The 23,108-nt window shown below is 50.9% G+C and overlaps 1 protein-coding gene across 1 annotated transcript; it reads left to right on the forward strand.

The window, feature by feature from the left end:
• Nucleotides 1-10,313: 10,313 nt before the first annotated feature.
• Nucleotides 10,314-22,400, forward strand: SIGLEC15 (sialic acid binding Ig like lectin 15; the record flags this gene model as incomplete). The annotated part of the gene is made up of 7 exons (XM_081252143.1): nucleotides 10,314-10,512; nucleotides 10,761-10,998; nucleotides 15,395-15,530; nucleotides 17,042-17,105; nucleotides 17,495-17,878; nucleotides 18,930-19,335; nucleotides 22,319-22,400. The coding sequence occupies 7 exons, from the start codon at nucleotides 10,314-10,316 to the stop codon at nucleotides 22,398-22,400; spliced, it is 1,509 nt and encodes a 502-aa protein (XP_081108269.1).
• Between the last annotated feature and the right edge of the window lie 708 nt (nucleotides 22,401-23,108).

Consider the following 23,108-nt stretch of genomic DNA (forward strand, 5'->3'; position numbering starts at 1 on the left):
CATAAGATGGTTGATTCTGTCAACCTCATCCCTGAGTGATGTCTATGCCGAGCAGAGTACCCCACCAGCTCACAGTGGTCAATAGGGTAGAGCGAGTGGGAAGTAAACCTTTGTTGCTTTAAGCCACTGAGATGCAGGGACTATTTGTTACCACATATAACCTAGCTTATCTTTGAGGCATGATTGATGCAGAAATTGATACTAGAAGTGGGGAGCTTCCTTTAAAAAAAAAAGCAATCCTAATATTATGTGCCATTGGCTTAGCAGTTTGGTGGTAAATAGGTTGAAAAACTGATATTGGAGACTGGAAAGATGGTCAGTTTTTAACAGTGATAACTTGGTAGACAGATCATACACCTAATGTACTTGTTGCTCTAGGAAAAGAGGTTTTAAAAAATTAGAACATTAGTAGAGTGTGTGTTCATTGTCAAGGTCAAGGTATTACTAGGAAGCTATGAACTCAGGAAAGAACTTGGCCAGATTACAAGCAGAAGTGAAAGGAAATGAGAAAGTCCCAATGCAGGTCTTTGCAGGGTTGGAGAGGACAACTTCTCACTCCAAAGAATAAAAGATAAGGATGAGAGAACTTTTTAAAATATAGTTATTCAATTGTTCACTTATATCAGTATAGACTCACATTTATTCTACTCTATGGATTATAAACTAATACTATTGTTACTTATTTTGTTCAAATTTATTTTAGCTTTGGACATTAAGAGTTCCTGGGCCTCCCTGGTGGCGCAGTGGTTGAGAGTCCGCCTGCCGATGCAGGGGATACGGGTTCGTGCCCCGGTCTGGGAGGATCCCATATGCCGCGGAGCGGCTGGGCCCGTGAGCCATGGCCGCTAGGCCTGCGCGTCCGGAGCCTGTGCTCCGCAACGGGAGAGGCCACAACGGTGAGAGGCCCGCATACCGCAAAAAGAAAAAAGAAAAAAAAAAAAAAAAAAAAAAAAAAGAGTTCCTTCAATTTGTCCCCATCCTTTATTTTGGCACTTCCTTAGTTTCTGGTACTACCAGATGACCCAGACACATCTTATATTTCCCCTGCCCTGGAATCAACTGCTTCTCTCAAGGATCCCTGATTCCTTATATTGGAGAGTTTTATTTAGAAACCAAGATATGGACACTAGGTGTGCCTGTTGATTCAGGGGTATCATGGTGTCTAGACCGCTACTATCCCAGGCACGCACACACATTCATTTTTATCTATCTATCTGTATATATACATTTTAAACCAAGATTTCATACTGATACCTCCAATTCCAATCCAATGTTACAAGGTTCATTCTAGCATTCCCCCTTTCTTAACTGTAAATTTTTTCTCCAGCAGAGAGAAATCTGGCTCTCATTATCTACATTCAATCTACTTATTTGTTCAATCTTAGTGTACACATAAGTAGTTTCAGAATCTCTAACCCATATCTCTATGAGAAATTTACTAACTGGAGTACAGTATCTATGTAGAGTTCTTTGTCTTTAACCTTATTCAGTCAAAACTGTTTTCCAAAGTAATTTAAGCTAGTTCTTTATTCTCTCCAGCTGGTTAGATTATTCTTCTGTAACATATTTAGATTTCTTGTTGTGACTTATATTCCATTTTGGGTTCTGCCTCCATATCCTCACTGACTTTTTAAATTACATACAGTAAAATTCATTCTTTGCAGTGTATAATTCTATGTATTTTGTCAAATGCATAGAGTCATGTGTTCACCACCACAGTCACTATACAAAATGGTTCCATCATCATGAAATTCCCCCATGCAGTTCCATTGTAGTCAACCACTTCCTCGGTCCCTACCCTTGGCAACCACTGATCTGTTTTCCATTCCTATAGTTTTGTCTATTCCAGAATATCATATAAATGGAATCATTCAATATGTACCCTTTTGAGTCTGTCGTCTTTCACTTAGCAAAATGCATTTAATCCATCCATGCTGTTGTGTGAATCAGTAGTTTGTTCCTTGTTACCGCTGAGTAGCACCCTCTTGTATGCATGTGCAATACTTTATCATTCACTGATTGAAGGACATCTGGTTGTTTATAGTTTGGGGTGAGTATGAATACAGGTGTTATAAACGTTTTCACACAGGCTTTTTGTAAACATAAATTTTCATCCCATTTGGGTGAATACCTAGGAGTGGAGTTGCTGGGTCATATGGTAAGTGTATTTTTTTTTTTTTTTTTTTTTTTTTTTTTTGCTGTACGCGGGCCTCTCACTGCTGTGGCCTCTCCCGTTGCGGAGCACAGGCTCCGGACACACAGGCTCCGCGGCCATGGCTCGCGGGCCCAGCCGCTCCGCAGCATGTGGGATCCTCCGGGATCGGGGCGCGAACCCGTGTCCCCTGCATCGGCAGGCGGACCCTCAACCACTGCGCCACCAGGGAAGCCCGGTAAGTGTATTTTTAACCTTTTAAGAAACTGCCAAACTGCCAAAGTGGCCTTACCATTTTGCATTCCCACCGGTGAAGTATAAGTGTCCAGCTGTTCTTCTGATCATCAGCATTTGGTATTGTCAGTTTTGTTTATTTTAGTCATTCTAAAAAACGTGTAGTGCTAACTCATTATGAATTTAATTTGCATTTCCCTAATGACTAATGATGTTGAGCATAATCTCATGTACTTATTGGCCATATGTATATCTTCTTTGGTGAAGTATCTGTTGAAATCTTCTCATTTGGGGTTGATGATGATCATCATCATCTTCTTATTGTTGGACTTTGAGAGTTCTCTGTGCATTCTGCTTATAGAGCCTCTGTTAGAGATGTGCTTTCCAAATATTTTCTCCTAGTCTGTAGCTTATCTTTTCATCCTCTTGACAGTGTCTTTTGGAGAGCAAATGTTTTTAATTTTAACAAAATCCAATTTATCAATTTTTTAACATATCCTTTTGGTGTTGCACCTAAATACTCTTTGCCAAATCCAAAGTTACAGAGAATTTTTTCTATGTTTCCTCATAGAAATTTTATAGTTTTACATTTTACATTTAGATCTATGATGTATTTTTAGTTAATTTTTGTATAAGGTGTGAGTTATGGGTCAAGGTTCTATTTATGTGTGTATGTATGTATGTATGCAGACATACAACTGTTCCAACAGCATTTGCTGAAAAGACTATCCTCTTTCCATTAAATTACCTTATCACTTTTATCAAAACTCAGTTGCCTATTTATTTTTCTGGACTCTCTACCCTGTTTCATTGATCTTTGTAGCTATCATTATACCAGTACCACATTATCTCAATTTCTACAGTTTTATATTTGGTCTTGAACTCAGATAATGGTAGTCCTTATAATTTGTTCTCTTTTTCAAAAAAAAAATCTTAACTATTCTAGTTCCTTTGTCATTCCATATAAATTTTAGAATCTGCTTATAGAGATCTACCAAAAAAAGCCCATTGATATTTTGATTAAGATTGTGTTGAATTTATAGATTAATTTGGGGAGAATTGACCTGACTTCTTAACAATAATGAAACTTTTGAACAATGAACAGAGTATATCTCTCGACGTATTTAAGTCTTGTTTGAAACACTCTGATCAGTGTGTCATAGTTTTCAGCATACAGATCTGGCATATGTTTTTTTTTTTAGGTTTTTATGTAAGTGCTTATTGGGTTTTTTTTATGTTATTGTAAATGATTCTGGGATTTTTTAATTTAAAATTCCAACTATTCATTGTTACTATATATAAGTACAATTGATTTCACTATATTGGCCTTTTATACTGTGACCTTTCTAATCTCACTTATTAGTTTTGGGAGGGGTTTTTTGGTCCATTTTTTAAAATTTTCTATGTAAGTAACCATGTTGTTTGCTAATAGAGACAGTTTATTTCTTCCTTTCCAACTTGTGTATCTTTTATTTCTTTTTCTTGTCTTATTAGACTGACTAGGACTTGTAGTTTAAGGTAGAGCAGGAGTGGTTAAAAGACATGCTTGCCTTCTTCCAGTCTCAGGGGGAAAGTATTCAGTCTTTCACTATTAAGTATGATGTGAGCTATAGTTCTTTTGTAGATGCTCTTTATCAGGTTAGGGAACTTTCTATTCTTAGTTTGCTGAAAGTTATCAAGAATTAGTGTCGAATTTTGTCAAAAGCTTTTTCTGCATTTATTGAAATAATCATATGATTTTTCCTCTTTAGTCTGTTACTTTAGTGAATTACATTGATTGATTTTTCAAAGTTGAACAAGCCTTGCATTCCTAAAATAAACCACACTTGGTTGTGATGTATTATCCCTTTTGTATATCGCTGAGTTCAATTTGCTAACACTTTTGTTTGAGAATTGTTTGTGCATGAGGGATATTGATCTGTAGTTTTTGTTTCTTGTAGTGTCTTTTTCTGGCATTAGAGTAATACTGACCTGATAAAATGAGTTGGGAAATGTGTGCTCCTCTCCCATTTTCTGAAAGAGATTCTGAATTGGTATTAGCTCTTTGTTAAATATTGGTAGAATTCACCAAACCATCTACGCCTAGAGTTTTCTTTGTTGGAAGGTTTTAAACTATGAATCTAATTAGCTTGATATAGTACTATTCAGATTATCTATTTCTTCTCAAGTAAGTTTTGATAGTTCATGTATTTCAAGGAATTTGTTCATTTCATCCAAGTTGTTGAATTTACAGGCATGGAATTATTCATAATATCCTCTTGTTTTTATTTTAATGTCTGTGAATTCTCTAGTAAGGTCCCTTCTTCATTCCTGAATTAACTAAACAGTACTTTCAACAGCTCAAATTCAAATAATTTTGAACCCATATCACGTGCCAGGAGCTATGCTAGACACTGCCCCAGATATATGGAAGGGCGGCTTCCAGGAAAGGTTTACAGTCCAGTTGAGTACTGTGTATTTACACCTCGGCTCTCAGCCTCAAGCCTACATTTCTACACTCTGCTCTAGGTGCTGAGGCTGGGACTCTGCAAACCACATTTCTCAGATACACTTGCTAGCTGATGCAAGGCACTAGAGAGAGGTTAGAAGATGGGAGGAGGGCTTCCAGCTCCTGTTAGTATTGCTCCAGCGCCTTGCAGAAGCTCTAGGTCCAGCCTTCAGCTTCCTTTGGCAATCCAACCCACAGAACCCCCTCAGAGGTACAGCATCAGCCAGCCGTGTCTCTGCCGCTCCTCATCCCGTAGTCTGAGCATTAGGCGCACGGTGCCCCCTTCATCCATCTGACCAGCAGCTGTGCAGGGACCCTGCTTCTAAGCTCCGACTCCTCAGTAACCTCATCTCTTCCTTTCTTCCCGCCTGCGCCCCCCACCCCCAACCTTAGGAGTGGTAGCTACTTCCTGTAGTTACTAATATCTGGGCTATGTCAGAATCTTCTATTTTCTCTTTCATCCTTCAACTGTCTGTATTACCAGCTACCTATATCCAGTCCCTCTCCATGTTCAACACCTCGCAGGGGTTTCATTTTTCTGGCTGGATCCTTATGTTAAGGAAACAAGAGGTACACAGGAAGTGACAAGTGGCCATGGAAGGGGAACGTATCAGGTGGTCAGAGGTTAGTCAAGACAGTCAAAGAGGAAGGCAGAGGAGAGACTCTCACAAAGGCCCCGCTCCCCACAGGAGCCTCTCGTTTCAATCCCTGCTACCATCCGTATGCCTGGCCTCCCTCTAAAACCCTGGCCTAAGCATAGACATGCCTCTTTCCTATGGCTCCTCTCAGCATAGGGAAGATAGGCTGGCCTTTTCTTATTGAGACTGTATTACCAAAAAATACAAACAGCTAAAAATGAATTAAATTCATCAATTCTAGGATGTACCTGTTTTTACACTTCAACATTTCTGAGATCAGGATACATATTGCAGTCAGTGGCATCTTATAAAAAGCTAGACATTTTTTTCTCTCTTAGTGGTATATAAAACAAGGGTGCATCTTTCAATGACATTTTAGAGTTTATGGAATAAATTATTCTGCAAAGTTTAGTTTTCTGGAGTTATAGCAAATATCTGTGGCAGAGATAGGTAACTATCCATCAACATCTGTTCCCTCTTCCGTGGTAATAAAATTTTAACTTCACCGTATGGTTACCTAGTAGTGACCACATTTCCAGGCCTTCCTTGCAGTAGGTGTGGTTGTATGACTAAGTTTGGGCCAATGGGATGTGAGTGGATGTGATGTGTACAATCTTTGGATCCTGGATAAAGAAAAGACGAGCCTTAGACAAGACTTAGAGTTTCTATCTTTCCCCTTCACACAAGCTAGACCTTGAACAAGCCAGCTTCAACCTTGAAGGCCTTAACAACCCCCTGGGGGGAAGGGTAGCAGAGTGACGATATGAAGGGACCTAGATCCCTGAATGACCATGAGAAGTAAGGCCACCTGCCAGTATAAACAGTTCACCGTGGGACGGATACATGGGAGAGAAGTCACCTTCTATTTTTTTTTTTAATCCATTATATTTGGGAATCGCATTTTTTCCCCAGTAGGTTAACCTTTATCTGAACTAAAACACCCTCTCCTACTCTAGGATTGGCTCATCCTTGCCAGCCCCCAACCTGGCCACTTTTTTGTTCAGCTTCCCATTATCTCCTTGCAACAGATATTGAGATTCTGCCCCTGTAGCAGGCTATTTTAATCCGGCATTTTGATGTTCTGAGCATTTTGACATGCTTGTCTGGGTTGATTTGCTTAATAGTTTTACTATTTCCCATTTATGCTGCTTGGTAATGTAACCATTGTCAATAATGATTACATTTTGGAGACGATTTTTTCCTTCCATCCATAATCATCACTTCAAAACCTATATGGCCACAGTAAAAGAGCTTCACCAGGATGAAAACCCATCCTGGCACACTAAACATGTGGGAAGGGAAAGAGAGAGGGAAGGAAAGATAGAAGGAGGGAAGGAGAGGGGAGGAGGGAGAGAGGGAGTGAAGGAAGCAAAAGAACAGCAGATTTTTCAAAGGGACAGCGGCCACAGGGAAGGATCCTGCATCTTCCCTGTCCACTTCTCTGTTTCCCGTCCTGGAGAATCATCCGAGTGGTTCCTCTCTTGGTTTTCCACATGACTAAACCCCACGGGTCTCATCTAATCATACTTAGAGCCGCCTGGCTGCCTCTCCCCAGTTCCTCCATTACCCGCAGAGCCTGGCCGGGGTGCAGACCTGGGCACACCACCCACCCCATCTCACCTTCCTTCCTCCACACCCACGCCAAGCAGGGGTCTCGCCAGTGGCCTGGCTGAGTGTGGGGCTGCCTGGGGGCTCCATACCTCACAGCATGGAAGGTTCCTTCCAACTCCTGGCCTCCTTGATGTGCGTCATCCTGATGGGTGAGTCTCCCACTCTGCTCTCTGGTGCATTTTCAGAACAGAATAGATTCTCACAAAATTTTAGGTACGGTCTTCTCTCCCTGCACTCAGGGCAGCTGGGTTGCCAGAGCCTCCAGGCCTGTGGGGAAGGGAGAGCTGCACTTTGGGAGGCTGTGGTGACAGAAGCCAGAAGTTCAAGTCCAGGCTTTGCCTTGGGTTCCTGGTGACTTGAGGCAGTGCCTGGACTCCTCGGGGCCTCAGTGTCTCTACCTGTAGAAAGGCCTCCTGCCCAGGCCTTTGCTGTGAGGATCCAGGGGCATAACAGGCCAGCTCTGGGGAGGACAGCGCAGGCTCTGACAGACTGGGGGTGTTGTTGTCATCCAAGTGCTTTGCTTCTTAACGGGCACAGCCCCGGGAAAGAGGGGAGAGCACATGGCTGTTTGGGGTAAGGGTGGGGTGACGTCACTTGGGGAGTAGGGCAAGTGATCGAGGGCACCCTGACCGCCCAGCAGGAACCCCAAGAAGTGAGTGGGAACCCTTTGCTGCAGGCTTAAGTATCAGTGTCACTTCACTTAAGGTCACTTAGCTCAAGGAGTCGGTGGCCCTAGGAACAGTATTTCTCAAAAGGTGGTCATGGACCATCTGCATCAGAATCCCTGGAGTGGCGTGCATTTGTTAACACGTTCTGGGACTTCCCTGGTGGTCCAGTGGTTAAGACTTTGCCTTCCAATGCAGGGAGTGTGGGTTCGATCCCTGGTTGGGGAGCTAAGGTCCCACATGCCTCGCGGCCAAAAAACCAAAACTTAAAACAGAAGCAGTATTGTAACAAATTCAATAAAGACTTTAAAAATGGACCACATCAAGAAAAAAAAAAAAAAAAAGCAGGTTCTTCAGCTCCACCCCAGATCTGCAGAATCCGAAGATGTCAGGAGCAGGGCCCAGGAATCTGCATGTTCAACCATCTTGGGTGATTGTGATGCACGATGCAGTTGAGGGCCACTGGGATAATGACAAAGGCAACCCTCATGAGCCCCTCTGTCCAGGCCCCAATCCTCTCCTCGACCCCACTCAGCCTGAGACATCCTCATGACTGTGTTCCCGGACTTGGCATCCAGGCCTCCATGTGCACAGCCATTGGTCACCACGTGCCACATGGTGACAGCACTGACATCATGGTGTTCCAAGCTGTTAGTCAGTCTTCCTTGGGTGGAGTCCTATCTCCATGACTGGATTATAAACTCCCACTCCTCAGGCCTTTGATCCTTCCTCTCTAGCATTCAACACAGAGTGGAGTTCTGTTCGGGGCTGCATTGAATACTAACAGCAAGTGCCTACATAGCTCTTATGAAGTGCTGGGCCCTTTAATTAGTAATTCACGTAAGCAACATAATCCTATGAGAAAGGAACTATTATAGTCCCTTTTCACAGATGAGAAAACTGAGGCACAAAGAGTCTCAGTGGGCGGTGCAGGGTGAAACTGGGATTTGAACTTGGGGGTGTGTGGCTCAAGACGGGACCACACCACCACCTCTTGACCCCATACTGCCCACTGTCCCACCCACAGAGTCCTGTGGTGGGGGCTGATAGAGGAGGGGCTTCCTTTTCCCACGTTGACTTAACTCAGCCATCTTTCTGGATGATTTCAGGTTGGGTCCCACATAGAGGGTGGGGCTGGAAGAGGTGACCCTGCCCACAACTGGGGCAGACAGGAGAACAGGTCAGACGAGGCTGTGAATCCTGGCTCTGCTATTTCCTAACTGTGTGGCCCTGAGCAGGTTACCTAACTTCTCTGAGCCTCGGTAAATGGGGGTCCCCATGACCTCGTGGGTGCTTGAAGGAGAATTAGATCATGGGTGGAAGGCCCCCAGTACAGTCCTGGCGCTCAGCGGTTGTGCAATAAATGGTAGTGAAACGTGGCTCAAGTCATATAGCTTCAAGGGACACTAGGTTTGGGGTTTTTTTGTTTTGGTTTGGTTTTTTTCTCCTGCTAAGAGTCAGCAGCTATGAATCAGTGAAAGACGAAAAAAAAAAAAAAAAAAAAAAAACTTACAGGAAGCATGAGCAGTCACATGTTCAAGTACAAAACCCAGACCACACAAATGCTCCAGCTGCGTGTCACGACTCCCCAGGGAGGCGGGGCACACGTGGGATCTATGCAGCTGGGTCGGCGAGGGGACCCCTCTTCTCGTGGTCGGCAGCTGCTTCACCGCTGAGACCAAGAGCTCTTAAACCAGGGTGAGCAGCGTCCCTCTTCCTGAAACCCCTCTGCAGCCTCTCCATGTGGCAGCGGGCCTGGAAGCAGCCGGAGCCCAGGGACCGGTGAGCAAGGTGGCCACAGGTCACGGTCCCATCCCTGTCACACCTCTGAGCACAGGGCTCAGGGCTGGCCTTTGGCAAAAGTGAAGTGGAGGAATTCATCCAGGAAACCCCCCTCTTCCACTTTCCGTGACTTCTCCCTCACACAGGCGTCCCCACCACCACCCAGCACCCTGGGGCAGCCCCTCATCTCCCAGGGGCCCTCACACTCTCTTTTGTCTTTCCTTTCTGTCTCCCCCCAGATCTGCTTTTAGAAAGCGGGAGATGAGGGGTGGTGGGAAGAGCAGTAGTCTGGGAACTCTGGCCACTTAGTGACCTTGGACAAGACCTCCACTGGTCCCCACATCTCTGATGAGCTGGCGCAGCAATCACAGCAGCTGTTATCCTTGAGGACTGTCGTGCCAGGCTTTTAACGGCCAGCTCATTTACTCTTCACCACAACCCTGCAGAGTGGGGGCCCTTTTCCCTGTTTCAGGGAGGCTCGACCAGGTCAGGGCACTTCTGGGTGTCACAGGCTGGATGTGAACTGGAGTCTCCTGAGCTCGCCTACGTGCAGTGGGTGATGAGCCTGGGGCAAAGCTTGGGGCTCAGAGGAACTTACTTGGCTAGCTCTGAACCACTGCAAAAAAACAAACTGAGAAGGCAAGACAATTCACAGCAGTCACCCAAGGACATGGGGCGCTTATCTGGGACGCGGGGAAAGGTCAGGGACTGCTGCCGTGGGCCCAGAAGGAAATGGAGGCTGAATGAGCCGGGACACTGCTGCCCCTGCTGGCTCCTGCAGCCAGCAGCTGGGACCCAGAAGTCCTACCCGGGAGGAGGAGGGGTGCAGGGAGCTAGAGCACAGCACGGACAGGTGGAATCAGAACTCCCAAGAGCAGCACGCTGCGCGGACACTGCCCCGGGGCAGGCTCCACCCGCGGCTCTGCATCTCTGTCAGCCCAGGTGAGAGGGGCCAGCTCCACAACCAAGTGGCCAGAGAGGCAAGGGTTAAAGGGGAAACAGGACAACCCGAGGGCAGAAGGGGAACAGTCAGGCCTTTCACTGACTTGCGTCTCCCAGCTCCCTGGAGCCTGTGGGGTCTGCTCCGCACCGATGGACGGACTTCCTGGTTCCGCTGCCTCCTCTCCCCTCTGGTCTCTGCCCCATTCTCACTTTTTCTCCCCCTGACAACCTGTCTGGACTATATGCAGGCCCAGAAGGAAGAATTACTGAGAGCAAACTGAGGTGCGGGAGGGATCGGATGAAAGGCAACTGCCCCAGCTCAAGCCACACACCTAACTGGGGAGGTCCGGTGGCCAAGACGAACATCTGTCTTTGCCCCAAAACACCCTCTCCTGACCCTTCAGGGGCCGCAATGCCCAAGAAGCCATCCCTGGAGTCACTCGCTGAGAACACACCTACTAACATGTCCAGCTGTCCCCAAGGAGGGTAGCCCCTTACAGACAGCTGGGCTCATCAGACTGGCTGCCCATCAGCTGATACTGTCAGCCCTCCTAGGGGGTGGGGAGCAGATCTCTGAGGGGCTCCACCTCTGAGGGCCACAAGTCTAGCCCTCCACGAGGCATCGTCTGTGCATGGTGAGCACCTGCCTGGCATCATCCTTCTCCCCCTCAGTGTCCATGCTTGTTTCCTCCAGCAACCTGTCACAAAAAGCCCACCCCAGCAGACCTAATTCTTGTTAAAGCGCCACTCTCTGAGGACACCCTCATTGGCCATTATCCCATTACAGCCGCCACTACTGGCTTGCTTTCCTATCTGTGGTCCAGGGACAGCAACTGCCGCATGCTCAGATACAAAATCATAAACAGTTTTCTCGCCAGTTCACATAAATGCCATCACACAGAACGCACTGCACATGAGCTACAGAGAGGCTCCCATGCACATCCCTGCCTCCTTCCTCACCAAGGAACTGGTGGGAATCTGGTTGAGCTGCAGGCAAAACCAAGGCCTCTATTTCTGATCCATCCAGATGCCACTTCTGCCCATCCAGGTTCTGCAGATGTTTCTACTGCCGAGTTCTCGTCCCACCCTGACACCACTGGCACAGGGGCTTTGGGATAATAGGTCCAGGGTGAGTTAACTACCCCTCAGTTGACTCGTGATTATGATTACGTGGAAGCTGGTACCCAGTGCTGCAGCCCCAGCCCCCCTCAATGCGCATCGTCACCACGGGGAGGCAGGAGCGAGCAATGTGGAGAGTTTAGTAAACGGCTGCACAGGACCATCAAGAGTGGATGCCTCTTTCCAAGTAGCTGAGTTTTCTCAACAGCTAATGGCTTACTTTAAGTACCTAAAAGCCTTTCAGTTAATTTTATATTGACATATTTCTAAAATGTTTGCCAGACCTCCTTGTCATTTTTTATCCAAATATCAATTTTGGACACAGAATTTTAGATTTAAAATCCTCCTTAGTGGGCTTCCCTGGTGGCACAGTGGTTGAGAGTCCGCCTGCCGACGCAGGGGACACGGGTTCGTGGCCCAGTCCGAGAGGATCCCACATGCCACGGAGCGGCTGGGTCCGTGAGCCATGGCCGCTGAGCCTGCGTGTCTGGAGCCTGTGCTCTGCAACGGGAGAGGCCACAACAGTGAGAGGCCTGTGTACCACACAAAAAATAAAATAAAATAAAATAAAAAATAAAAAAAATTCTCCTTAGTAAGCATCTAGAGACATCATTTGACAGATGAGCCCACTGAGGCCAGAGAGCTATGAGGACTCACCTATGGTCACAAAGTCAGGGCCAGTCTAGCCAGGGCTACAACCCCAGACAGATGCCTGAGACCCCATGCGAGGGGCACGTCTCTCATGGCAATGAACCTTTCCAAGGTGACTCAGGTCATCCCCACGAGCAACGTTTCACTAGCCTGCTGCAGTGTCATGATGCCTCAAGGGCCTCTGCACTTACCCCTCCTCTAAAGGGTCCCTTCTGTGCTGTACTTTTATCATTTCTGTCCTGATCGTCACCTTACTTTTAGTGAAGCTGCCTCCCTGACTGAATGCTGATTATCATCCCTTGCTGCTTTCAATGGACTACAAACTGAAGACACTTTCTAGCTTTTCAATCTGTATTTCCCAAGTCTGGGAAGCTAATTAAACAAACTCATTAGAATCATGTATAAATGAAAAACAAACAATGGCTGAGCAATGGACAGGCTGTAAACACACTGAGGCAGCCACTGATTGTCACCATAGCTGTGTCCCCAACACTCAGCACAGTATCAAGCCCAAGACAGACCCTCAATAAACATCTATTGAGTGAGTAAGTACATGAATCAATGACTAGCTTTCAGGTGAGTTAAGGGCAAGGCCTGCGCGATTGCATGACGTGTGGTCTAAGGTGCCAAGTGGAGCCACAGATGGTGTAGTTTCCGGCATCAGTGTCCTGAACACCCGCTTCACCCTGTACCGCCTTGAGTTGTCCGTCCAGAGCCCTTCTCCTTCCCCACCACTGGTTAGCACCACCCCCATGCTCCCTCCTGGTCCCACTCTCTTTGCACGGCTAGTGAAGGAGGGAACTAACATCACTGAGCATTTGCTGAGTGTCAGCACCGTCCGGGTGACCTTCACGTGTGACTTCATTCCATCCTCAATCCTATGAGGGAAGTACTATGTACCCCATTTTGCAGCAGAGGAGCCTGAGACCTGGGACATTAAGCAACTCGCCCAAAGATCTCCCTGTAAGTGGATGAGCCTAGAACAGTGCCAGGCACAGACTGGGTGTTTGATACAAGTGAGAATGTCACCCATGTCCAGCCGCACCAAAGCTGGAATGCTCTTCACCGTGCCCAGTGGCCCACCATTGAGAGGAGGGATTTCGGACAAGGGGAAGAATGTGGGCCTCCTGTTGACCCCCGGGGGTTGATAGACGTGAAGCAGGAAGAGTGGAGACCCTGTCAAAAGGAGCTGTGGTTCCAGTTCCAGGGGCTGTCCCTGCCCTGTCCTAAGAGACATGCAGGAGCTCCCAGAGGGAATAGTAAATGTCCCAGGAGGCTGGGGAGCTTGGATTCCTGCCAAAGCAAATGCATTTGCTCCCTGGGTAATTCCTATTGAGACTTCCCACCTTCACCTCAAGTCCCCTGGGTGAACTCAACCAAAGGTCTCTGTGTAAAAGTGAGTCCAGGTGCCCGCCTCTTGGAACACCATGCAGCAGACAAACAGGAAACACAAATCTTCCCTTAATGGGAGCCAAGACTGTCACACTTGGTGAAAGGGCCTCTGTGTGCCCTCTCTCCTCCCAGAGCAGCACCCAGCCAGGGAGGAGGGGCCCTGACCTGTCATTTGTACCACACATCAGATGCTCCTAATCTAGGCTGTCATCCTCGAGCAGCACAGAGTCCAGGGACAAGGTCAGAACATGACCCACCTATTGTCGAAATTCAGCCTCTGTTCACTGGTGCTGGATTAAACCTCCCTGGGGGGGGCTCTGCTCTAGGAGACAGAGTTTTGGGTGAAGTAGAAAGAAATAGCATTATTGCTTTGCCAGGCAAAGGGGGCCACAGTGGGCTAATGCCCTCAAAACTGTGTGTCCCGCCCTGGAGGGGGTAGTGAGGAGTCTTACAGTGTTCAAGGAGCAGGGCGTGGTCAGCTCACGGACACTCTTCTGATTGGTTGGTGGTGAGGTCATCAGGAGTCAGCATCATCAACCTTCTGGTTCCAGCTGGTCTGGGGTCTCCATGCTTGCGGGCAGCATACAGTTAACTTCTCCCACCTGGTGGCGGTTTCAGTCTCTGCAAAACGGCTCAAAGGACTTGGCTCAGAATATTATCTATGGTCTTTGAGGAAGAACTAGAGGTCCTTGACTTTGTTTCCTGGCTAAAGTATAATTATTTTGTGTTGCTTGACTGTTTTCCTTTCTTTCTGCATTTTCTCACTTTTCTGATGAAATTGATTCTTTGACTACAGTTTTTCTACAGACGAAAGGCAGGCGGAGGACATGGGTGGGGATCTGTTCCGGGAAGACCTCCTAGGGTCCTGCTCAGTTACACTCCGAGGGGAGGCCTTGGCTCTGCCTGGTTGGCCAAATGACGTTGCCAAGTCCCTCAGGCTCTCTGAGCCTCAGATCCCCTTTCCGAAAGGGGGGCTAATGACAGCACCCCATGGATTGTATCGCTTATGGAATAAGATTAGCAATGTCTCCCAACGAGCCCCCAAAGCACCATGTACTCTGACACCCTTATCCTCTCACACCGTGCAACCTCTGTGCTGGTGTCCGTACTTCCATTTTACCCTTTGCCTAGAATGCCTTCAGCCTACTTCAGGGCTTAGCAAATCCCACTGCTTTCTCAAGGCTCTGCTGAGGCGGCAGCTCCTCTCTCATGGGACTTTCAATCAACCCCTGCCCACCCGCCCTTCCTGCCAGCCCGGGCACCCTCCCTTCTGCTCTCTCTCAGCAATTCAATTCAACGTCAACTACTATGTGGCAGGCACGTGCTGGGCAACAGCTGCACAAATATGACGCCCACACATGTTCCCTGCCCTCCCGGAGTTTCTGGGTGCCTGGACGAGACATACAGTTGAACAGGCAATGCCCATACAGAGGAAGCACTTCTGCCAGCCCTGGGGCATGGGGAAGGGGTGCCAGACCCAGGCTTAGGGCTCAGTGAAGGCCTCCCGCTGTAGGATGACTCAGCGGAGGCCCGGGGACAACTAGGAGGGAGCTGGTGAGTAAAAGGGGCCAGGAACCATGTTCAGACAGAGGGAACATTGTTCATGTCCCTCATTAGAGCACCTGGCAGGTTTTAGTGTAACTACGGGTTCCCAGATCTGTCACCCTTTCTGAGCTGTGAGCTCCAACAGGCTGATAAATTATTCTCTTGCTCTTTGTAGCCCTGGCTCTAATCCCAGTGCCTGGCTTCGAGTGGGGAATGTGTCCGATCAGTGCTGGCCAGTTGATGAATGCACAACAGTAAACAATCCCTGGGGAGTCAATGCCTGGCTCCGTGATGCCTGCAAAATGCAGAAGGTCAGAGGAGGCTGAGGTCACAGAGGGTGGGAATGCAGGGAAACTGAGGCAGGGGCTGAGCCTCAAGATTGGGAGATGCTTTCTGCAGCTAGAAGTACTGACTGAACAAGCAAAACCTTCAGGAAGGGTCTCTCAAATTTGGAACTAGGCCCTTTGATTATTAACAACCGAACAAACGAGCTCTTACTAGGGAAAGATGTCAAGTCCCCCGCTTGGGTTCAAAAGCATACTTCCACTTGTGCAGAAGAAAGGAGATTTGGCTTAGAAGCTGACTGTGTGAAAAAAAAAAAGCAGACTGTGTGGTTTTATTTCATTGCAAGCTCGGCACGATCCCAAAGTGAGGTTTTCTATGAGGCACAGCTCACACAACCCGATTCATACCCCACTCTACCTGGCCCAGCACATCTGGAACACACACCTGGAGCCCCCGGGGTCAGGACACTACACTGCAAGGAGGGTACCAAGCGGACAGTGAGGATGGAGAGGGGCAGGTGAAGGACTAAGACCTCTGCCGGAGAAGGGAAGGCTCACTGGGTCCAGGATAGCCATGACGGCATCCCGGGAGGGCCATCACAGGGAAGGAAGGCGAAGGCTCCAGAGAGCGATGGGCCGTCATGTGAGGGGCAGGAAACTTGGTTCTGAGCAGGAGGAATGCCTTGACCTGTAGATTACTCACAGATGGTACAGGTTCCCTGGAGAATGGTCTGCCAGCTGTGGGCTGAGGAGATTCCTGTCCAGGAGACAAGTGGGGCTACCCCACAGAGCCAAGAGCACTGGACTTGGAGTCATGTGATGTGATGCATGTGAAAGAACCTGGTAAATTGCAAAGCCCTTTGGAAATATAGGGGCTGGTATAGTATTCCCTGTAAAGATCCCTTTCCTGAACTGTACCTGGGCACTAGAGTCTAAGCCTGTCCCTCCCTTCTGGAGGAGGCTCCCAGGCCCCCTGACCTGATCCTCCCAGCACTGACACCCATCCACCCACCCCGTTCACCCCACCCCCAAAGAAGCACACACCTGCAACAAGACAGGCAGTGACTCTCTAGCCCTCCGTAAGCTGCAGGCAGAGTGCAGCTTCCAGACCTCAGCTCAACCATACTTCAGAGGCTCACGACACGGGAGGTGAGGAAACTTGAGCCCAGAGGCACTTGTGCAAAGCTAGGAGGCAGCATAATGGTCCACCCCTCCCTCAGCTCCCTGTCTGGGCGCTGGCCTTTTGGGAAGCCCACTTGGGTTGACTGTAGAGGAATCTCAGCCACCAACTCAACACACCAGCTTCAAAACATACCACCGCCTCCCAAGGCCTCAGTTTCCCCTCTGTCAATGGGAGTGCTGCTCTCCTTGGATAAGCCCCAAGTTTCCATGCCCTAGTGCACTAGAGTGCCACAGTGAGGTCAGGCAGTCCTGAGGTTGAACATCAGCTTTGCCTCATCCTAGCTGTGTGACCTCAGGCCTCAAACTCTCTGTGCCTCGGTTTATAACATGTAACCCGGGAATAACTCTGCTTACCTCTAGGATCATTTGTGAGAACTAAAAGGGATACCACCAGGAACTTGCTCAACACAGAGCTGCACAGTAAGTGCCTTTATTTTTGTCACCTTCTGGGGCGGGGGTGGGGGGGTGGTCTTGGGACTGTACTGTAACCATAGGATCCCAGGGCTTTTCTGCAGCAGGGCAAGTTTTGATGGGAAAGAGGTTGGGGTCACTGGGCCTGTAAGTGAGGTGGGACCACCCTGAGTGAGGCAAATAGTCCCAGGGAAATGGGGGGGGGGGGGAGAGTCCAGGCACCTACAAAGTCACGGGAGTCAAAGTCCCAAGAGATGCCTCTTGAGTCCTGGGGTGGGTTTCCAGACTCCCCCCACCCCCGAGGGCAGGGAGGGCGCTTCCCGAGTCCTGAGGTTTCCAGGCCCCCCGAGGGCGCGGGCAGCGTTGCCGCACGCCGCCTGCCTCTCGCCCGCCCGCAGGTGCGCCGGCGCAGCGCTGGTCCATGAAGGTGCCGGCCGAGGTGAGTGCGGCGGCGGGCGAGGCGGCAGTGCTGCCCTGCACCTTCACGCACCCGCACCGCCACTACGACGGGCCGCTCACGGCCATCTGGCGCGCGGGCGAGCCGTACACGGGCCCGCAGGTGTTCCGGTGCTCGGCGGCGCGGAGCAGCGAGCTCTGCCAGACGGCGCTCAGCCTGCACGGCCGCTTCCGGCTGCTCGGCAACCCGCGCCGCAACGACCTGTCGCTGCGCGTCGAGCGCCTCACGCCGGCCGACGGCGGCCGCTACTTCTGCCGCGTCGAGTTCGCCGGTGAAGTCCACGATCGCTACGAGAGCCGCCACGGCGTCCGGCTCCGCGTGACCGGTGAGCGCGCCGCCCGCCTCCCCGCCGCGTCCGAGGGCTCCCTAGGTGCGGGCTCTGTGCTGGGATCGGAAGGGGTACAACAGGCACACCCCTTTCTCTAGAGCAGGGGGTCTCACACCTGGCGATGGCTACGGGCCACCCGGGAAGTTGTTAAAAATGCCGCCGAATCCTGTCCCCAGGAAGGGCTGGGGGCGGCCTGGGTTGTTGGGCATTGTAATAAAGCTCGTAGACAGTGAATATGACCGAACAGCTCTCAGACTAGGGGGGAGAAAAACGAGGAGCGGTCACCTTAAATATGGCAAGGACTGCAGTGGGCTGTGTGCACAGAGGGGGTGCACAGGGAGCCCACCAAGTGCCCGGCACTTCTCTAGACCCTGTGGTATAAAGGTGTGGGAACCAGGATCCTAGAGCCGTGGTTCTCAACCCTGGCTGAGCATTGGAATGACCTAAGGAGCTTTGTAAAAATCCCGGAGCGCCCCTGTAGGGGACCCAGGCATTCTGGGATGAGTTTGACCGCTGCCAAGAACCTCCCATGTGCCCTTGGGCTGGCTGGGCCGCCTCTCTGAGCGCATTTCAGTTTCTTCGCCCTTGTCCGCCCCAGTCCCACAGTCCCACCGATTCAGTGAATCGTCTCAAGTCTAGGTCCTGGTGAGGCTGTCTGAGAGTGAGAGGTGCCCTTGAAATCACTCCAGCAGACTGCCCCCAGTCGTGTGCTACCGCAATAGTAACGACGTTTAGAGAGCACTTGCCCAGGCACCCCACTTGTCAAATCTTCTCAACAGCCCTGTAATGTAAGTGATCCCCATTTTACACGTGAAGAAACTAAGGCACAGAGCGGCGGAATAACTTAAGGTCACACGGGTACTGGGACCCTGGCATCATGGCGCCCCAGCGCCTCTTCCTTCCTCTCCGTATCACCCCGCCTCCCTTCTCCAACCCTCTGGGCCAAGGGGACGGGGAGGGCTGCCCCTTGCCCTTGCCTTTCCCTTTGCCTGCCGCTGCTCTGACCGCACTTATCTTCATTCCGCTCCTCCTCGGCCGTCGCCCACAGCCTCCCCGCGGATCGTCAACATCTCGGTGCTGCCCGGCCCGGCGCACACCTTCCATGCGCTCTGCACGGCTGAAGGGGAGCCGCCGCCTTCCCTCGCCTGGTCCGGCCCGGCCCTGGGCAACGGCTCGGCCGCCGTGCCGAGCCCAGGTCAAGATCACGGCCACCAGGTGACCGCCGAGCTGCCCGCGCTGGCCCACGACGGCCGCTACACGTGCGCGGCCTCCAACAGCCTGGGCCGCGCCGAAGCCAGTGTCTACTTGTTCCGTTTCCACGGCGCCTCCGGGGCCTCAGCAATCGCCCTCCTGCTCGGTGCGCTTGGTGTCAAGGTGCTGCTGCTGCTCGGCGTTCTGGCCGCCGGCGCCGCCGCCCGCCGCCGCCTAGGTGGGTGTGCCCCAGGCCAGGATGGGTGCGAGGGGCGGCCGGGGCTCTCCTCCAGGCTGACCACCTGGCATGACACAAGCAAAACATCACTTATGCACCTGTGCATCATCTCACTTTCCTCTCCCTGCATCAAGCCCAGGAGGTGGGAACCAGCGTGAGCCCATTTTACAATCAGGAAGCTGAGGCCAGAGAGGTTAGGGAACTTGCCTCTAGCCGAGAATCACAGAGATATAGACCCAGACGATATAGCTCTGAGCCCACCTCTTTACCAGCACCCCATAAATGACTCATCCGGAAGGGTTCCGACCACACACAGGCTTTCCCAAATAGCACCATTTCATTCGGTCACAACAAGCATCCTGAGCAGCTACTATGTGCTGCATAGGTGCTAGGAATACAGAGATGAATACGACATGGTTCCCTGATGAATGTGTGCTGAGGAGTAAGCAGATAATTGCAGTCTGCAGAGAGAAGTTCTATCAGCCCACGTACTACGGAAGCCCAGAGAGTGTGGGCCTCTCTCTGATGGGGCATCCAGATGGGGGCTGGGAGGGAAGGCTTTACACAAGTAAGGGGAGGCTAAATCAAAAGCTATAAGCAGGTGTGAGCTAGGAAAACAAGGAACTAATAGTACTCCTAGCAGACGGAACAGCATGTATAAAAGAGTGGAAGCTCGAACTAGCAGGCCGTCTTCAGAAAGCTGCTGTAACCCCTCCCTACTGTCACTAAGCTGGATGGGAAATTTGCTCTGTGCCCCAGAGAGGAGGCTTCCCAGAGCCTCTCAGACCACCCAGGTGAGTAGCACCAGCCTCAAACTCTCCTGGAATGAAATCCAAAATTTGTCGCAGCTGCTCTGGCTACCATCTCTGCTGGGGCCACACTGGCTTTCCGGCAGCATCTTCAAACCCACCAAGCATTCTGTGCTTCAGGGGCCTCAGAGAAGCAGGTCTTCCTGCTAAGTCCACTCCTCACTCCCTGTCCTCCCCGGTGACTCATCATCTTTCAGGTCACTTCTTCGCATCCTGCTGGCTAGCTGTTCCCTCCAGCCCACTCTCCACAGTGGGGCGGGCTGGACAGCGGGGCTTGTAGCCCAGAGGCTACCATGGAGATTCATGCCTCCTCTCTCTCTGTCCCTCACACAGATTACCCAGTCATCCAGGACGCCTCACCACGGTAAGTAAGCTTGCCCACCCCCACCCTGCCCCACTGTAGTCCCCCCCTGGCCAAGGGGTGCAGGCTTCTCATGGAGGGCAGCCTGAGAAGGAAGAATGGGCAAAGGGCTGGGGCTGGGGTCCCAGCCCTGATCAGGGTCCAGGCCCTCCCTGCAGCCTTCCCCCCCTACTTCAGTCCACCAAGCCTGGCAGCCAGACCAGGCCACGCTGACCTGCTCCCCACGTTCCCAGCACTGACTGTGGGCCTCACACTGGCCTGTCTTCCGGACCAGCTGCCTGGTGTCCGTGGTGCTGAAGGGTCATTTTTCTGGGTCTGCCTTATCTCTGCACCTAGCTGTGATCCCTGGAAGCTGTGTTTCCTCTCATAGTGCCCATAGTGGATCTAGAACAGATCCAGACAAAAGCCACCATTAGGCAATCATTCTCCCAGACACCCTGCTGAAGGCTTTGCAAGCAAAATGTCATTAGAGGTTCTGAGGGCTTGGTTGAGGGCTCACAGACTCAGCCAGGAAGCATTGACCTTGCCCCCTCTTGGTGTCTGTCCAAGTGAAGGCCTGTGTAGAAGAAGAAAGCATCCAGTTCCAAGACCTTGTCCGAGATGCTTGGGGGAGGCAGGCGGGGGATGACAGCCTTCTCTAGGACCCTTTAGACAAGCCCGGGCACTCCCATAGCTCTGTTCCCACCTGTGCCTGGGGGCTGGAAGAGCCACATTACCAGCCCAGGTCCCTCTCTGCAGCTGCTCGCTCAGTGATCCCCACATTCTCAAATACCTGTGCACAGTCCCTCTTCTTTGCTAACTTACTGCCCCACCAGGGCACCTAATCAGAAAGCTGATGGTTGTTCAAATATCTGTTGAGTACCTACCACGCACTGGGTACTGTTTGGGATGCTAAAAGTACAGCAAAAATCCTCCACCTCAGAGAACTCACACCTTACCATGGAGAATTTCAATAAACATAAACAAGAGATCTTAGATTGTAAAGTAAGAGCTGTGGGGGAAAAAAATGGACAAGGCGATGGAGTAAAGCCCCAGGAGAGGGAGGTGCCAGTGGGCTGTGGCTGCTTTAGACCAGGATGTCCTCTCTGAGGACACTGAGGAGACCTGAGGCAGGTGCTCGATGGGCAGGCAGGGGTGGTGGGGCGACCCAGGAGGAAAAGGCTCTAGAAAGGCTCACGCGTGACCCAGGAAGAGGGCACAGAGGACAGGCAGGCTGTGGGATTTATTCGGAGTGCGATGGCAGGTCAGTGAATGGTTTAAGCAGATGAGTGGCCCCATCTGAACAGGCGTGGAGGCCAGGAGACCTGTGAGGGCTGTTGACCAAGGCTGCAGCTGGCTAGGTTGCTTGGCTGAAGGTGGCGTTAGAGAGGGCGGGGAGATGGGGCAGACAGAGGCAGGGATGGCCAGAGTGCGCAGCACAAGCAAGGGAGGGGGCCAGCAGGTCTGGAGCTGGCGCCCCGGGTGCCACCTACTGAGCTGAAGATGGGGGTGGGGTGTGTGCGGTGAGGATCACACGAGCTCTGTGGACCGTTTATGTTTGAGAGGCCACGAGGATGTCCCGGAAGTCAGGAAAGCGGTTAGGGTTAGCAGGAGGCCCGGCCCGGAGGTCAGGACCCCAGAGATGGTTTTCGAAGCCACAGATGGGGTCCCTTTGCGAAGACAGACCCTGGGATGCTGTCACCCAGGTGGTCCCCTCCCTGGTCTGCAAGGTCTGCCGCTGCCCTGCCTGCAAGCTTCGGTTAGTCTCCAGGCCTTGTTGGATGCAGGCCCCCGAATCCCCTCTCGTCCCTCCTTCCCCCGCCTGTTTGGGTGGTCAGCCGACTTTCTCCTGTCCACAGGCCCCAAGCTCAGGAGTCCAATTATGAAAATTTGAGCCAGATGAGTCCTCAGGGCCCACCAGCAGCCGTGTGTTCACCTTGAGGAGCCCATTGGCCACCGGCATCCCCTGGACACCATGAGGAATGAAGGCCAACACGTGGCTTGGCTGGGACGGCCCTTCCTGGCTCCCAGGCACCTTGGCAGCCGTAGCCTGGCGGCGCCCTGAGGTCAGGACCCTACTCACAGAGGCTCAGAGGTCTCCTACGTGGACTTCTGTCTCCAAGCCCCAGAGATATTTCTGTCAATGGGGCGGCATTTTGCATGTGCATGTGTGTGTGTGTGTGCCCGCACTCGCACATGAGCCCAGGTGACACTTCTGCAAAGCTCGTCTTGCCTTTGCTTACCTAGAACACCATAGTAAAGCAGGCAGGACCCTGGTCAGAGGGGTCTCCAGGCCCAGACTCCATCCTGTCACTGACTTGCTGTGTGGACCAAGGCACTTTTTTCAATTCTTTGGGTCTCTGTTCGTCCACTGCTGAACACCGACAGTAACAGTCTTCTCTCCTGGCTTCGGGCTGTCAAGGTCTGAGGAAGTAGTGGATGTGAAGGGACTTGGGGCAGTACAAAGCCGTCTACAGGTGTGAGCGGTGTTACAGGCTCCTCCTTGCAGAGCGACCTTGGGACATCTAAACTTGGACAAGCATAGCACCCACACCGGCCTCGCTGGGAGTAAGGATTCCAGAGGGCAAGCCTGGGTCTGGGCTGTGCCACCCTGTGGTCCCAGGAACATCAAATCAGCAACAAGGAGAA

This window comes from Mesoplodon bidens (genome assembly GCF_964165515.1).
Source record: "Mesoplodon bidens genome assembly, chromosome: 13".
Taxonomy (NCBI): Eukaryota; Metazoa; Chordata; class Mammalia; order Artiodactyla; family Ziphiidae; genus Mesoplodon; species Mesoplodon bidens.